General features: G+C 50.7%; 1 protein-coding gene across 1 annotated transcript in view; it reads left to right on the top strand.

Annotated features, from left to right (window-relative positions):
• GALNT17 (polypeptide N-acetylgalactosaminyltransferase 17) overlaps positions 1 to 17126 on the top strand; it is a 211007-nt gene that overhangs the window by 136668 nt on the left and 57213 nt on the right. The window contains exon 6 of the mRNA XM_082294376.1: positions 3959 to 4076. Within this exon, the coding sequence (XP_082150502.1) occupies positions 3959 to 4076 (118 nt within the window). The remainder of the gene's footprint in view (positions 1 to 3958; positions 4077 to 17126) is intronic.

The following is a 17126-nucleotide window of genomic DNA, read 5'->3' as shown; positions in this document are numbered from 1 at the left end:
CTGTGAGCTAAAGAAAGGAAGAGCATTAAAGTAACTTAATAGAGCAGGATAAACGTTTTTCCCTGTATCTCCATCATCTTTATTTAGAGATCCATGAGGAGGATATTTCATAAAAGCTGCTCTTCTTGACCTTCCTTCACTTGTTCTACAGAGGAACCAACCAAAAGAATGGCAAGGAAGGAACACTGTGGAGTTCTGGATACAAACCCAAGAATTCTGCCCGACATCTCTGCTCTTCCTCCCTGCCAACTTCTGCTTTTCCTTTCTCATTGCAGGGAGAATAGCTGTGGGGACAAATAAAAATACATTCGGCTGAGCTGGATGATTTTTAAAAACAAGCTCTGTTAATGCTTTTAATTAAGGGGCAGAGGAACAAGAGGCTTTATCAGCTCTTTGTCTGCAGGCCATTATTTCGTTGGGGATGAGCGATCCGTTATTGTCAGCGGCCACCTTTTTGAAGGATTTACCACCAAATCAAATGGTGTTTTTATTGAAATTGTTGAGCGCTGCTGGATTCCTCATTTATTTAATGTGGAGGCATTGTTAGAGAGGAGAATGGAGCACTTAATTTGGATTGCTTGAGGGACCAGGAGCGGTGCCTTGGGAGCTTCCCGGTGTCCTGGGCTGGAACAAGATGTGCAGCACAATGGGAAAGAGGAAAACGTGAAGTTGCTAAATTCCAGTTAAGCTGCTTCCAGCAGAATTTTAGGAAGGATTGGTGGCTCTGTGCTTTATAAAGTGAAGTCATGTTGTGAAGTCTCAGGAAGGAATTGTTCTCTGGGAGGGTGGGGAGGGGCTGGGATGGAATTCCCAGAGCAGCTGTAGCTGCCCCTGGATCCCTGGCAGTGCCCAAGGCCAGGCTGGGCATTGGGGCTGGGAGCAGCCTGGGACAGTGGGAGGTGTCCCTGCCCCTGGCAGGATGGAATGGGATGGGCTTTAAGGTCCTTCCAACCCAATCCATTCCATGATTTATAAAAACAATGAGAGAAGCCCTCTCAGGGTACAGCTCCTGTTCATGGCTCCTGAGCTGTTTCCAGCCCAGAAAAGCTCATTTACCTGGTTGAGAGTTCCCAGTGATCCACATTATTGGGTCCAAAATGCAATTTCCTTTGTCTGAAACTTTCACCTGGATTCTTTTTCTGGCTTTTGCCTCTTCTCTGAGTGCCTCTAACAGGTTTTGACTGGAGAAGTCAGAGGTTTCCACACCTATTCCTGGTGGAAGAGATGAACTGGGTTGTTCATACTCTGGAAAAAACCAGAGCAATTTTCCCTTCTCTTAAATTCCAGGAGGTAATCTAGGATAATGGAACTATTAGATTTGGCATCTGTAAGGTGGTTATCATTTCAGAAGGAATTGTTTCTGTTAATGGCAGTTATCTTGCTACAAATAAAGCAAGAGAATTGAAATCTTAAGTACCAGCGTGGCAGCAAACCATGAAACATTATCCTGCTCCATGGAAGGAAGGCTGAGCCAGCTGTCAGGGAAGAAATCTATTGGAAAAACCCTCTGATGGATTCCAATTGGAGCTAATTTAACGTGGCGGCAGCACCCAGCTCTTCTACTTTCTATTAGAAGAATTAAAATGTCTATAAATAATAATATTAAAGTGGGCAGAAGCTTTCATCCAAAGAGCTCATGGTTTGCACCAAGGTGAGTTTGGTGGCTCTTGGTGGAGCTGAGCTGTGAAATCCTTGGAATTACTGAGCCCTGGGCTGCCCCGGGGACCCCAAGAACTCCTGTGGCAGATTTGGGCACTGTGTGAGGTGCAGATGGAGAGCTGGAGCCTGGGCCTTGCTGTCTGTGAGCCAGGGCTGGGTGAATTTGGGGCTGTTCTCCACCTCTGCAGGCCAGACCTGCTTAGTCCAGCCTTGGACAGGACTGGAATGGGCTTTGAGGCAGGATTTGGGGGCTGCTGTGGAAACACAGGATCCTATTGCCCCGTTCCTACCTCTGCAGCTTCCCTCTGGAGAGCAGGCATTCCTGGGTGGTGGGGGATTGCCAAGGGCCATCCCATCCCCCTGCTCAGAGCTCGGAGCTCAGGGTGGGCAGGGGAGTCCTGGAACTCCCCAAAAAAATCAAACTCTGGCAGGACCTCGCTGTAAAATTCATTGGCAGCTCGCTGCTGGACTCGGTGGATCCCTGGGTTTTCCCTTTACAGCATGGATTCAGAGAGCAGCCGGCAAACGGGAGAGTGCTTTTTGTTGGGGAGGATGAAAGTTTGGTAAGAAAGTTTCACAGGTGTGTAGGCTTGACAGAAAGATCTCTGAATGTAGAAACTGGGGATGAGGTAGAAATGAAAGCAAGTTTTGATATAGAATAAAGGATGTTTTGCTGAAACAGAGATCGCTGAGTAACTGAGAAGGCAAAGGTTGGAGATGAGTTGGAAGGAGATTTTTATGATTAGAACAAAGGTATGTGACTACAAACAAAGACATGTTTTTCACCAAGTAAATAAGTCTCAAGAAGAGCATAAGTCAATAGAAAACATGTCTTTACCAAAAAGAAAGATATGGCAGGCAAACAAGAAATGTTGATGTAGCAAGAAGAAGAGAGGTCTAAGAATTTTCCACTGGAAGCTTAAATTGTAACTTACTCTTGTGATTGGATAATAATGACTATAATATGGTGATGATAGTAGCTATGATAGGCTCTAGGCAAATGTAAAGGTATTGTGTGTGGTGCTTATGGGTTGTTATGTGTTAAGACACGCTGCAAAGAAAAGTATCTGATGCTTTGTAACTTGAACAGAAAGCGGCTTCAGGTCTGCCCACAGCTGGAGCTGGCAGCTGTAGGGCTGGCTCTGGATACCCACTCCCTGAGCTGCTGTAACTTCACCTATGCAATAAACAGCTTTCAAGGGAGCCACCTGAAGTGCAGACATCCTTCGTGAACCTTTCTCCTATAGCTTTTCGTGTTTCTGTTTTAGCCCAGGGAACATGCCAGGGGCAAACTCTGCACAGCAAACAAACACAGACCACGGCAGCAGCAGCTGAGTGCCCCCGAGCAGCCCAAGCAGAACCGCTCGGGATTGTTCAGCGCTGGGCTCTGGGCAAAGTGCAGTTTTAGGGAGAGGGTTGGCAGCCCTCTGTGATCTCAGAGTGTGTGAATCACAACTGCATCCTCATCTCAGGGCAGCTGTGGCAGCTGGAGAGCTGGTCCAGGGGCTTGCAAGTAATGAGGGTCATTAGGAACCACAGCCCTCTATAACGTCCTTAAAATCGCACAGTTATGACAGATTGACCCCAGCACTGTGTGTGTCCTCCCTCTGTGGGCTATTCCATGGGTGCTCCCAGCTTCCTCACTCCTGCAGTGTGAGCTGAGAGCTCTGAGCTGGAGCACACGAGGTGCAGGATGGATGTGACACCTTGATCCCAAACCCAGAGCCCTGCTGGTACTGGGGCAGCTGGGAAGTGACCCCACAGATGGTTCTGCAAACAGTTCTTAAAGGATTTGCTGCTGCAAATCTGCAGCGAGCTTGTTGCTGGCAGTGATGGCTCCTTTGTGATTCCAACTGGAAACCCTCTTTCCTGGAATACCCTAAAAAGTAGATTCCATCCTAAAATCTACTCCATGCTGGACGTCAGAGAAAGGAAAGGGCATTATTGTATTTCCCTTGTTTATGGGCAGAGCTTGTGCCCTTGCCCACAGACACCCCAAGGGATTTCCAGCAAAGCCACAAATGAGTGCTCCTCCAGAATTTAACCCCAGGAAAACCCTTTCTCCATTTTGAAATGCGCTTGGATTTTGGGCAATTCATGGCAATGGTAAAAATTTTGGACAATTTGATTGCACTGGTAAAATAATGTCTTCAAAGGCACAGAGCTCACTCACTTCCACAAAGTCTTTGGGATAACCAGTGGTGGGAAGCACCTGAACCCAGCAGCTTTGCAGAAATGAGCCCAGTAAGGGCTGGGAAACGTCCCTGACTGTGCATTCCTGTGGTTTCTCCCGGTGCAGGACCCCGGCCATGATCGGCTGCTCGTTCGTGGTGAACAGGAAATTCTTCGGGGAGATCGGGCTGCTGGACCCCGGCATGGACGTGTACGGAGGGGAGAACATCGAGCTGGGCATCAAGGTTTGTGCCACCTGGGCAGCAAAAATGTCACCTCACAGTGTTGTAAGGAACCCAAAGCTCTTACTGAGTTGGCCTGAACAGTTACTGGAATCCTTCAGGGGAGCTGGGAGGTGATGGGATTCACAGCATTTTAATTTCACTTCAGGGGAGAAAAATGACTTGGTTTTAGGGGTGAGTTTAATTTTTTGCCTTGGATTTTAATCTGTCTGACCTGACGCAAAAAGCTGCTGAAATGAAAGGGCATTTCCAGCTTGAACCTGGCTGTGCTGCCACAGTGTTGCTGGAAGTTGCAGGGATCTTAAATACCAGGAGAAACACGGTTGGGTGAGCAGCGTTTGGGGGTGCTGAGACTACTGTGAGTGTCTCAGGAAGACACAAAGCCTGCAGATCTTTTCCAGGCATTTAGCATCTGCAAATAAAATGCGTTCACAAGCACAGAACCTGCTTTGAACAGCTTTGAGCAGTGAAACTGATGCCATGAATATTTTTGCCTTTTCTTTTATACCCCTGTTATACCTTTTTACAACTTCTGTATTCCTGGTGCTTTTTGCCTACATTCTTGGACTTGTTTGTCAAGCTAAGAGACTCAACATTTTAGAAGCTTCGTAGCCAGGGATCAGTGTGCCTCAGAGCCCAAGGTGCTCTCCAGAACACATTCTGTAAACCAAGATAGAACCATCCAGGGGAAGGTTCCTTGGGGAGGGGAGCTCACTTGAGCCTCTCACTGGGGAATCTTGGATAGATCTGCTAATTAGTAACACCTATAATGTTATACCAAATGTTGGGGGGGCACACACACTCGGTGGGCTGCATCTCGATGCACATGACCTGGACCTAAGGATCCTTAAAATAAATACCAAGGTAAAATCCCTTTTCGCCTTCTAACTGTGTATGACTCTTGATTTTAACACCAGGAAAAGGCATCAAAACTCTACGAGCCAGGATTTCAGAGCTGCCTCAGTGCCGCCGCCCCGACACCATCCCTTGATTACTGTGTACAGTATTAGATCTGGCTTAGTGATTCGAGTGTTTACACACACTGAAGTGATTCATCAGCGATGAATTCCGTGTTCAGAGCAACCCAGGATGGCAGAGTCTGCCGAGATTCTCCCAGGCATGGTTTGGAGTGCAACACTCGTGCATTAACGAGCTCACAGGGGGAGGCTGGAGACTTCTAACTAGGGAAATTGCATTGATTGTGCTGTTGTAAAAATGAAAAATCATTGTTCAGCTCCGAGATTTACCAGAGGATATTTGCTTTGCTGGCAAGGCAGAGGAACCTTCAGAAATCTGTTGTTGTTGGCTATGAGGAGCAATAACCTCACTTAAACAAGGGAGTGGAAGTTGAAGGCTCTAAATGTGCCACAGAGCTCCTCTCCTTGTGATTCCTGCTCATCCTGCAGTGGGGCTGGAGAGATCCCTCTCCAAACCCAGCTCCTCCTGTGGCTCTCCTGGTTTGTGTGGATTTGGGATTTTTGGTCTCATCGTGGAGCTGCTCTTCTCACAGTAATTCAGCTCATTTGCCTGGTTTGGGGGCATTTCACTCAAGAGTGGCTTCTTAACTGGAAAAATCAGATCGATGTCTCAGAGAAAGTGGTGAGCATTTGTCCTCTTCTTTTTCACGTGCTGGATTTTTTAATAAGGCCAATAAATATCCTTTTGGAAAAAAAAGAATCCTTCTCTTCCCCAATTTGACTTTTCCCAAGCTTGAGTTTCTAAGCGATACCTTTTCCCACTCTGGCTGTGGGTTCTGGTCAAGGTTTTTAAATTATGGGTGGTTTTGAGAGCCAAAATACTTAAAAACCTGCCTTGTAAGACCACACAGAGTAGAATTTTAAAGATTCTCGAGCTCCAGAAATCAGTCTCTGTGTAAGTGTCTCCTTTAGTGACCAAGATCTCGTGGCACAGTGGTAAAGAAGGACTCTTTATTAATAAAATCCTTTTAAGGATCAGTGAATAGAAAATTATGAAGCCTTTTTGGGGGTGTTTTGCTGTTTTGCCTGAGAAGAGGCTGTCTAGAGTCCCAGAAGTAATTTGGGGGTTCCTTGGTTGTTTCAGTGATTCCTGGATGAATATAAATGCAGGAAGTGTTTCTTTGCTTGTATGATGGAGCAAATTCCATCATCGTTCTGGGAATCCTGGGTGCTTTTTAAATGTTTTGTGGATGTGATTGTCCCTCTCTGCTCTGCACTGGTGCAGCCTCACCTCAAGTCCTGGGAGTGGTTTTGGCACCAAAATATCTAAAAAATCTAAAGCCAGAACTGCCCAAAGAACAAAAATGAAACAATGAATTCATCAAGGCCACAAGAAGGAGGTGGAAAATGTGGAGTGTTTCAGGCAAAAGCAGAAGCTAACCCTGTCACAGGAAATTCAATCAAGGAATCTGAAAACCATAATGAGATAAAGAATTGAGAGGGTTGGGCTGGACTAACCTGGAAGGGCCAAAGCCCTGTAAAGGGTCCTGTTTTATTAATGTGCTTCAGGGTGGGGGAGCCCCCATCCCTGAGGGGTTTAACAGTGGGGATGTGGCACCTGGGGACATGGGCCACTGGTGGCCTTGGCAGTGCTGTGGGGGCACGGTTGAACTCAAAGACCTCAGAGGAATTTTCCAGCCTAAAGAATTCCATGATTCCATACATGGTGTAAAATGAGCTGCACTGTGCCTGTTGAGGGGAAACACCTGGGCCTTGTGTTTCTGTCAGTGCCGAGTTCAGTGAGCAGAATGAGGAAAGTCCTTGCAGGAGCCTCTTAAAACCCCCTAAAAACCCTTAAAGGAAGAGCCCTGTCGGTCCCATTCGCAGCGTGGCTCTGGGCTCTCTGCGCTCTGGGATTCCACAGTTCCATTGCTCGAGGCTCCCCTGCCCTCCTGGGGAGGCTGTGGGGTCACTGGGGTCTGTGGGTGCCGTGGGTGCTGCGTCCCCTTCTCCTGGCCCTGCTCCTCCTGCTCTCTCTGAATGAGCTTTGGGCCAGCTCTTTAGCCCTTTTCTGTTTGAAGGGGTTTCTGCTCTGATTTCATAAACCTGGTGCCCAATTCTCATGGCTTGACAGTGCTGCTGCTGCTGTGGGTCCCCAGCAGCTCCAGGTGGGAATTCTGGCACAGAGACTTCACTCCCCATTCCTGCTCCTTCCATTGAAAAGTTGTTGTTTCTTCCAGAGCTGTTTGTGGTTTTCAGTGTGTGATTAAGGGGGGAGGCAGCCTGTGCCCTGTGCCTTGGCTGTGCTCTGCAGGGAGCAGCCGTGGCTCTCCATGGTTACTTACAGACATTCCCTGAAGATGCTCCATGAAATTGTGTGTATCTGCTGGACTAAAGATGCCAAAGTCTGTGCCGTGGCTGCTGCCACGATTTCAAGCTCTGGGATGGGCTGCAAGGTTCTTTTCAGAGCATTTCGTGCTGGTGTCATGCATTGCTAATTAAAGTTATTTGAGTTGTCTTTTCGAGATTAATTTAATCAATAGGGATATTATTACTACTTTGATGGTATCATTTGTACAAATTGTCACTTGAAGAAAGCAATTAACTGAGAATGCTTATTAGCTGATCCATCCCACACCTTATTTGTGCAGCAGGAATCGATTATTGGATTCATTAAGTCAAGCACAATTCAGGGATCCCTTTGAGGTTTACGACTGACTTGAGCTGCTTTTACTGCTGCTGTTAAATGGGCTGAGGGTCAGGGTGGATCTTTAGAAGTATTTCCAGAAGAAAAGTGTGGCATCTCCTCTTTATATCCCAGACTTTTCCCTCGGAATTTGTCCTCTAGATCCAACAGGGCAGATCTCTGGTGCTGCCAAGCCAGGGGATTTATGTGCATGGAGCAGATGCAGTGGCATTCCCAGGCACGGGAATCATGGAATAATGGAATGGTTGGGTGGGAAGGGATCTCCATCTCATCCCACCCCCTGCCATGGGCAGGGACACCTCCCACTGTCCCAGGCTGCTCCAAGCCCCAATGTCCAGCCTGGCCTTGGGCACTGCCAGGGATCCAGGGGCAGCCCCAGCTGCTCTGGGCACCCTGTGCCAGGGCCTGGGCACCCTGCCAGGGAACAATTCCTTCCCAAGATCCCATCCAGCCCTGCCCTCTGGCACTGGGAAGCCATTCCCTGTGTCCTGTCCCTCCAGCCCTTTCCAAAGTGTCTCTCCAGCTTTCCTGTAGCTCCTTCAGGTCCTGGAAGGCCACAGTCAGGTCACCTCAAAGCTTTTCCTCTTCAGGCTGAACAATCCCAGCTCTCCCAGCCTTTCCTGAGTGCTCCATGTGCAGCTTTGGAAATAAAGGGGTACAACAAGTTGTTGTTAAAGGTGATTTCAGCAATCAGAGCCTCCTCCTGCAGCTCTTCAGGCAAAAGTGACCCCCTGCCCTGGCAGGGACATCGATCCTCCCAGGAGTACTGCGGCTCTGTCCTCTCAATTTCAGAAACCCTCAAAAGAGATGTAGTGGCATTTAAATGGGACAAACCTCCTGCCTGTTTAGTTGGTATCAGTATGATTGTTCATTGTTGAAATATTGAGAGCAAAAGAACAAAAGCAAAGCTGTCAAAAAGTGTGTTTGAATTCCACACGGGATCCTGACTCTCTCCGCATCCAGAGAATCAAATCCTTCTCTTCCTGCTTGTATTCTCCATAAAACTCTGCAGTCTCTTCCTGGGAAGAAACCAAGTGAGGGTGTTCAGGGCAAGCAGCTCTTCCAGCATCTGGGGGCCTGAGGTGAGGGCTGGGCAGCCCATGGGAGCAGAGGGTTCCCGTGGGTGGGAGCAGAGGGAGGACAGCAGAGCTGCCAGCTGGGAGAAAGAGGCTTTGGTTTTATTTGGGTTTTTTTCTCCTCTGTTTTTATAAAAGTAAATGCACTGCAAGCACAGACTGGCCTTGCCAGCCTGACTGGGAGCTCAGGCTCCATGAGGCTTTGCATGGAATTGCCATGGAGAGTGGTGGGTGGGAGTGTAATGGGGGCACTGTTCCATTGTTGGATGGAGGTTGGGCTGGGTTTGGGCTTGCAAGGAACTTATATCTAAAAAATAGGGAGTGCCTGTCACCAAAATGGAAGAAACATCCCTGCTTAGGGTGGAATTTATTTTTATAATGGAGGCACTTTCTGCCTCTGCCACATGTCCGTGGAAATGGGGTTTGTGGGATTTTGATCATCCTCCAACGTCTCCCTCTCAGTGCTTCTGATTAATGAATTCAAGTCCGGGTGCAGGCAGAGGGAGCTGACACAGGCTGCATCCAGAATCCCTGTCCATCAGTGCCTGGTGTGAATTCCAGCATTCCCAGGGACTGTCACCTCTCCTGGCACGCTGGGGGATGCGGGATGTGGAGCGTGGTGGGATCCAGGATGATGCATTGTTTGAAAAAGCCTGTAATTTATTCATGAGGCTTTATTAGGCTTTCAGGGTTCACAGGAGGCAGGGATGAATCCAGTTCCTCGTGGGCTTTTTGCCCACCTCACTTTGAGGAGACTGAATTAGTCATGGAATTGCGGGTGCTGCAGGAAAGGGCTTTTCTGGGGCGTGTGGGAACAAATCCGCTCCGGTTTCCGAGGGATGGGCTTGGGGCAGCACAAGGGGAGTTTGCTGCAGGCGCCTCCCCAGCTCTGCTCTGTGGTTGGCTGCAGGAGGTGTGGGCACCCCTGGCTGCAGGGAGGGAGGGAGGGAACGTGCCCTGGGCCAGCTGAAGGCTTTGGGTAGAATTCCCGGGGATTTTGTTCTCTGGGGCCCATGTACTGTTCAAACATCCACTCTTTGGACATCCCTGAGGAGCTGTGGTCTTCCCAAAACTGGCCAGGTGGAGATGAGGCAGAGCCAGTGGAGGGGATGTTCAAGTGGGGCTGTGGGCAGGAGGGGAATCCCAGAATTCCAGACTGGTTTGGGGTGGAAGGGACCTTAAAGCCCATCCAGTGCCACCCCCTGCCATGGCAGGGACACCTCCCACTGTCCCAGGCTGCTCCCAGCCCCAATGTCCAGCCTGGCCTTGGCCACTGCCAGGGATCCAGGGGCAGCCCCAGCTGCTCTGGGCACCCTGTGCCAGGGCCTGCCCACCCTGCCAGGGAACAATTCCTTCCCAATATCCCATCCAGCCCTGCCCTCTGGCACTGGGAAGCCATTCCCTGTGTCCTGTCCCTCCATTCCTTGTTCCCAGTCCCTCTCCAGCTCTCCTGGAGCCCCTTCAGGCCCTGCAAGGGGCTCTGAGCTCTCCCTGGAGCCTTCTCCTCTCCAGGTGAGCACCCCCAGCTCTCCCAGCCTGGCTCCAGAGCAGAGGTGCCCCTTGGGCTTCCCCTGGACTTCCTTCCTGTGCTGGGACCCCCGAGCTGGACTCCCTCCAGCAGGGAATGAAACCCTGTGCTCACCTATCAGGGAAAGAAATGCTGGAGTTGGAGCAAGATGTGGGAAAAGCAACAGGGGAACCACTAAACCTGGAGAAGTTTTATTTATCAGCCATGGGAGTCGCAGCTGGCCCGGCCTGATCTGTGGGATGAAGCTGTGTGGGAATGGATCAGCTCTCCCTCCTCCATCTCCAGGCACAAAGGGCATGGAGCAGCTACCCCAGACCTGCTGATGCCTTGCTGGGACCTTGCAGATTCCTGCAGATCAGCAAACATCAAAAAAACCCCATCAAAAGAGGTTGAAACAATCAAACAAAAAACCCCACAACCCAAACTTGCCCACGATATAAACTCAAGACCAGTATTGTGTAAGTATTTTATCTGTCAGACACCAAAATCCACTTAGAAATTGGGGCTTAAGGATGTTTCCAAATAAAAATCAAGTTAATTTGGAGGAAAATCAGAGTCAGGGTAGGACTGACCTTGGAAAAGCTCCTAGAAACACTGATACACCAGGAATACACAACCTCCATCTGTTTATTTGTACCTGGACCCCTGTTAGAGGAGATTTTGCTCTTCAGACTGATTGTGGCGTGGTTGGAAGAAATATTTCCACCCCTGAACAATATCCAATCACTGCCTGCATTTATTTTAAGAGCAGGAATCAGCACAAGTGTGAGTTTAGCCCCGAGGTTTGGCATCTGAGCTGTCAGCTCAGGATTTACGGTGGGTGCTTGAGGGTGCTTGAGCTGAAGCTCTGCTCTCATTTTCTAAACTGGTAAAATGCTTTTCATCCCAGCCTTCTCCATGGAGATGGAGCCGTGTTTGGATTGTTTCTGAGCAGGAGGAGCTGGGGGTTGTGGCTGTCCCTCCTTGGGAAGGGGATGGAGGAGGCTCCCGGCTCGCTCCCTCCTGATAGCAAAGGATTTGTCACCCCTGTTATCTGCTGGCAGATGGGATGGGGGGGGAGGGAGAAGGGACTGATATTTTCACCCCAGCTGATTCTCCTGTTGTCCCTGACAAGTTGATTTTTATGCTGGGAAGACACTGATCATCTTTGCTGGGAAATGTGACGGCTCTGCCCGTGCAATAACCGTGTGAGAGTCACTGGTGGGTGAAGAAATCCATTTCAGGACTCAGCCATGCCTCGTTGTCACTTGAAACTCTGGCAGGTGTCAGCTTCTTATGGATTTTCATGGGATTGGTGCCTCTGGCAGGCAGTGGTTGGGGTTTGTCAGGGGTTGGTTTAACACTGGGCCATGGTCAGAGCCTACCCAGGGGCCTGGGTGGTGAAATCCAGATGTGCAGAGCAGGCACAGCATCGCTGTGGCTGTTGGGCTGTGGGGAGCAGGACGAGGGGCGGGCAGGTTCCTGGCTTGGCAGAGTTTGGTTTGTTTGTGCCCTCTACCAGGGGTTTCAGAAAATGGCACCCAAACCCTGAGGGAGCTCCCACCGTGCTCAGCTTTGCTCGGACTCTGCTCCTCCTGCTCAGCAGAACTCATCCAGGTTGCTCTTCCCACTGAACTTTGGGGAGGTTTGAATTTCCCCTGCTGGAGGGTTTGGCTCTCACTGACTCTGCACTGAGGTTGCTCCTCCAGCAGGTGCTGTCACCCCTGCCCACACCCAGGCTGGGGACACCAAAGGCACCTCCAGTGCACCCAGGACAGTTCATTTTTGGTTTTCCATCCCATGCTGTGTTTCTTGGGCATGACTTCCATCCCTTTAACTTCTCCTGGGCTTCCAGCTCTCCATCCTCTGTGGGGAAGGAGGTGGCAAAGGAGGTGCTGAGTCTGCAGTTTCCCCCAGAGTGCCACGTCCTTGGACACCTCCAGGGATGGGGACTCCAAACTTCCCTGGGCAGTTCCAGTGCCTGGCAGCCTTTTCCAGGAAGAAATTCCTGCTGATGTTCAAGCTGACCCTCCCCTGGTGCAGCTTGAGGCCATGTCCTTTGTTCCCTGGGAGCCGAGGCTGGCATGCTCAGGAATCCCTCCATCTCATCCCCAGGGATCCCTCAGTGCTGCCCCTTCCAGGACCTGTCCCCAGCCGCTCCGTGCTGGTGTGGGGAGGACTCAGGGACTTCCCTGCAACAGGAGCTGGCACGGGGGGTGCCAGCAGGGAAATAAATCATTTCAATTCCATCCTGCCCAGCATCCTGCAAGGCACACTGCTTCCCTTCTTTATCGGCCCCCTGGGCCAGCCCTTCCTGTCCCATTGCCTGGGCCACGGCCCCATTTCCAGCCCTGAGATCTCATTACTGCAGGGATGATGCATGAGCTGGAGCAGCCCTGGCTCCCCAAGTGCCTGGAGGCTGTGATTGGGTGAGGAATTGCTGAGCTGCAGCAAAGTTAGGCCCTCTGGAAGGTGTTTTATAGCTGCTCTCCCTGGAGAACAACTGTCCTCCAAAGCATTCCTGGGTGCCTGGAACAAGCACTGAAATCTGCCCTCACTCCTCCCCATGCAAGGTGAGCAACAGCACATTCACTCTGTGCGTGTGCTGCAGTGTCTGGGATAGAAATTACCCCAGAAACCAGAAAAACCAGGCTTGTCTCTCCCTAAAATCCAACTCCCAGCAAAACTGACTTTTGTCTTCTGACAAAAAACCACTCTTGGGAAATGCTGAGGAAAATGTGACATGGAGCTACCCACCAAGAAATGAGGCTCGTAATGAACTGAGGGGAGGCGTGAGGCATTTTTTCATCCCATTACATTCCTAAAGCCTTTGGAAAGCTCCCTGCCTGGCATGACTGCAGAGCAAAGGGAATTTTTTGTCTCTTTGTCTGTCCTTTTTTACAAGCAGACTCACTTGTGATGCACCTGCTGGGGCTGTGGGACACACAGGTCTCTTCCCACCTCTGCCAGAGCCACTAAGTTGGTTTTATCCCTCTTCTGGTGTCTGGTGACTCAGGCAGGGCAGGAGCAGCCCTGGCTCATTGAGTGCTGGCTTTTTCCAGGGATGAGAGTCTCTCTTCATTGACTCCAGATTTCTCCTAAGCTTGAGGATTATCCCTGGTAAGATGTAATCAATGCTGTTCCACTCCTGTGATTTTCAACCCAGAACCTTGGAGTTAAAAATTCCCAGGCAGCTTTTGGTGTGTTTGGGGTCTCTGTGAGGCTTTGCTGTCGTCCTCTCTCAAGGACTTTGAGGTCAAACCTGTTCATTTTTACAAACAACCCCCTGTTTTCCACGGGCCCTCGCTGCAGTCGAGGCTCTCAGAGCTGGCTAAGCTGCGTTTCCTTCTCCTCGGAACTGCCCCTGGCCAGGGGAACGCAGCTGGAAGGCTGCTGGGATGGCAGGGAACAGACTGACAGCATTTCCCTGCCCACATCCATCCCAGCCCTGCGGAGCCAGCGGGGAACGACGGTGACACAACAGTCAGACAGTGACCAGACACTGCCCCGGCCCTGGAGCGAGGCAGCTGCGCTCCAGATTCAGGGAGGCCTTTCTGCCTCCTCCACCATCCCCTGCGGCTGCAGCACCCAGCAGCTCCTCCTGCATCCCCCTTGGACACCCAAATCCCTGGGTTTGGGGTGCTTTGGAGCCCTGTGTTTGCTGTCAGCCCAGGGCCAGGCTGGATGGATCGTGCCACTCCCAGCCCCCAGCACTCCCCAAACGCAGCCCAGGGTTTGTGTTCCAGTCCCTGCTCCTGCCCTGTGCCCGAGGTGTGGCTGGGCATGCTCCCACTGCTGGCACCAGCTCCACGTGCCTGGAGTGCAGAGCAGGAGTTTAACTCTGGCTGCACAATCCTGCCTGGCTCCAAGGCTTCAGGAAAGGCTCTGGAAGATCCCTGTTGGATCATGCCACGTCCAGCCTGTGGCTCCCTCTGATCCAGACAAATCCTTGAGCTTGCTGGGCCTGGTTTGCCATGTCCAGGTGGATTTTGTGTGCCTGAAGCTTGGTTGGGGTAGGAATTGCAGCACCTCCTGTGTGTAGGGAAGGCATTGGCATCCTTGGGCTCTGCCAGGATCCGTGGCAGTGCTCAGGAGCAGCAGCTGCTTGGTCCTCTCACATTCACTGGCTCCCTTCTCCCACAGTTCTCCCAGACCTGAGGGACTGCTTCAGTGCAACAAGGAGGAGAAAATTCCCAGCCAAATTTAGCAGGAACTCATCCCTTATCTCCTCCAGCCATCCTGGAAAATCCCCCCTTCCCTTCCATGAGCAGCGTGTCCCTCGATGTGACACCACTGAGCCTTGCCCTGAGCACCCCTGAGGTAACAGTGGGAACAGCTGGACAGGATTGGCATTTCCCTGTGCATTTATCCTTGTCTGGAGTGTCCTCGTGATCCCAACGGAGCTCTGTGGGAATCCTTCCAAGCAGCATTCCCAGGCGGAGCTCCCTGGGAAAGGAACTCCCTCACAGCGGTGAACTTCCTGTGCTCTGAGGTGATTCCTTACTCACAGCCAGACTGCTGGCTCAGGGCTGATCTGATGGCTCTGATGCACCTCTGCCTAAGGCCTGAGAGGTGTTTAACCTCTTTTATCCCTCTCCTGACTCCAGGGTTTCCTCAGCAGTCCCTCAGCTGGGAAGATGCTGCCGCTTGACCTCCTCGGCTGCCTCCTCCTGCTGGAGCTCACCCCCCAGCCCTATCCTGCCTCAAATTCCATAAGGACTCAGTGGTTCACTCAAACTTCCTTGGCTTTGCCTAAAAACTCGACCACTGAGGCACTGGATGCCATGGAACTGAAGGATCTATTGGGGCTTTTCTGCACTGGGGTTGGAGCAGTGTTTCCTATCTCTGCCTGAGCTGGGTGGAAGCTGCTGGTGCAGGAAGCAGATCAGAAAATGAAATTGAATTCCACCTCTGACTGCCCAGGCTGGGATCCAGCAGAGCACTTAACTCCCAGGCACCTGGGCAGCCCTTTCCATTTTGGGGCACTATTTCACCTGCTTAAGTGAAGTTCTGGATCGAGGCCTCTGGACTGAACCTGAGCCATAAGGGTTAATATTCCCAGAATTAAATTCTCCCTGGAAGAAGGTGGTATTGCTCATCCCCGTCCCTCCAACGAGTGCTTCCGTTTTATGAGCTAATTAACTCATCTGGCTTTAAAATACAAGTACATCCTTCTTGGCTTTTGTCATGTGTCACCACCTTCCAGGGAGTTATGATGTCTTATTTACACAGGAAATACAGAAGGAGGGAAGTGAACCTGTTCAGTGCTGAAATTTATACCCAAAGCCATTATTCCATATTCATCTACAGACACAAAATACGTGTTAATTAACCAAAGTGCTGCTAGTGGGCATATGCAAATGAAGTGGCATCAATCAGGCCACGATCACCTTTTTTTTTTTTTTGAGTTTTTCCTTTATCAAGAAATACAGCTTTGTGCTGACTGCAGCTCCTTAATACCAGATCTGTGCCTTGAAGCTCAGCCTGCAAAGAGCCTCAGAATCTCCCAGCACTGCAGAACCCACTGCAAATGATGCAGCTGATAATGAAGAATTCCTGTGTAATCCCAGGGAGGAGAGAACTGTCTGGGCCTGCCTCAGGCACAAAGAACTCCCGTTTGTTTTAGTAGGAGGTGTTTCATTCTGTCAAAGCAGCAGAGTTAAATTGAGAGAGACAGTTAGGCATAAATTCACATTTGGACTAAATATATCTAACATCAGATGGAAGATGGGAGTTCTGAGTCTGCAGCTCTGCTTTTCCAAGGCACATGGTGACAGCAGGACCCACAGGATCTGCCCTGGAGGTGTGACAAGTGCTCAGAGGGGGATCCTGGGTGGTCTGTCCCTTCCCTGCTCCCTGGCTGCCACTGCCAGAGCCACTGGGGATGCTCCTGGAGCCTCAGCTTTGAAATTCCTCAGCTCTTTGCCCAGCACTCTGCACACCCCTGTCCTGCACAGCTGCCAGGCCAGGGCAGGGGGTCCTGCCTGCAGGAGGAGCTTTGGCAGTGGGCAGGCCTGGGGCTGACCTGTCTGCAGCAGCTGCTGCATCTGGTTGTACCTCTGGCATCATTCCAGCACTGATGGTGCTGAGGGCAGAGCAGGGTTCTCAGAATCGCTTGGTGGGATGCATTTTGTTTCCTTCCCAAAGGAAATCTTGGATATTACTGATGAGCCAGGACGGGGGGAAGGGGCTGGATGGAGCCTTGTAGAAGAGCTGGCAAATTGTGAATGGCAAAGAAACTTCTTGCTCTCTGGTCTTTTCCATCCAGAGATGTTATCCCCCCACCAAAGGGACACAACTGTTGATTTTCACCTTTCAGGTGGCCCAGGAAGGTTCCCAGTGTGAACCCCAGCTGCTCTGGATTCCTCCTGTGCCTGCCCATTTTGTCCCCAGAGCTCTGGATGGGGGGAATTGATCCAAATCCCAGGACTGAACCGTTCCCCTGTGATTTTTTGTGCTGTCTGGACACATTTCCCTCTTTCCAGTCCCCTCCAATCAGTGTGAGCTCCAGGAGAGTGAACCCAAACCCACAGCTGGGGCTCAGCTGTCACCCCCCATTCAGTTGGGTTTGGTCGACTCCGCAGCTGTAGAGCTGCAAACAAACACCAACTTTGCATCTGGAAGTTCAATGCTTCTCCTCTCCTTCCTAGGATTTTGGGTTTAAATCCATCTAAATGTACAGAATTACACCTGGTTTCTATTCAGCATTTTGGCTTTGGCCATTCTGAAACCCTGTGGGTCTGCAACAAGCTCGTGTTCCTCGTTGGATTATTCCAGGATCAGGAACCTGGCCTTTGGCTGCGAACATTAAACCCCAGCATTCCGCAGCATTTGGATTCTGCTCCA

The sequence above is a fragment of the Coloeus monedula genome (genome assembly GCF_965178545.1).
Source record: "Coloeus monedula genome assembly, chromosome: 20".
NCBI lineage: Eukaryota > Metazoa > Chordata > Aves > Passeriformes > Corvidae > Coloeus > Coloeus monedula.
This window is presented reverse-complemented; position numbering and strand designations above follow the sequence as displayed.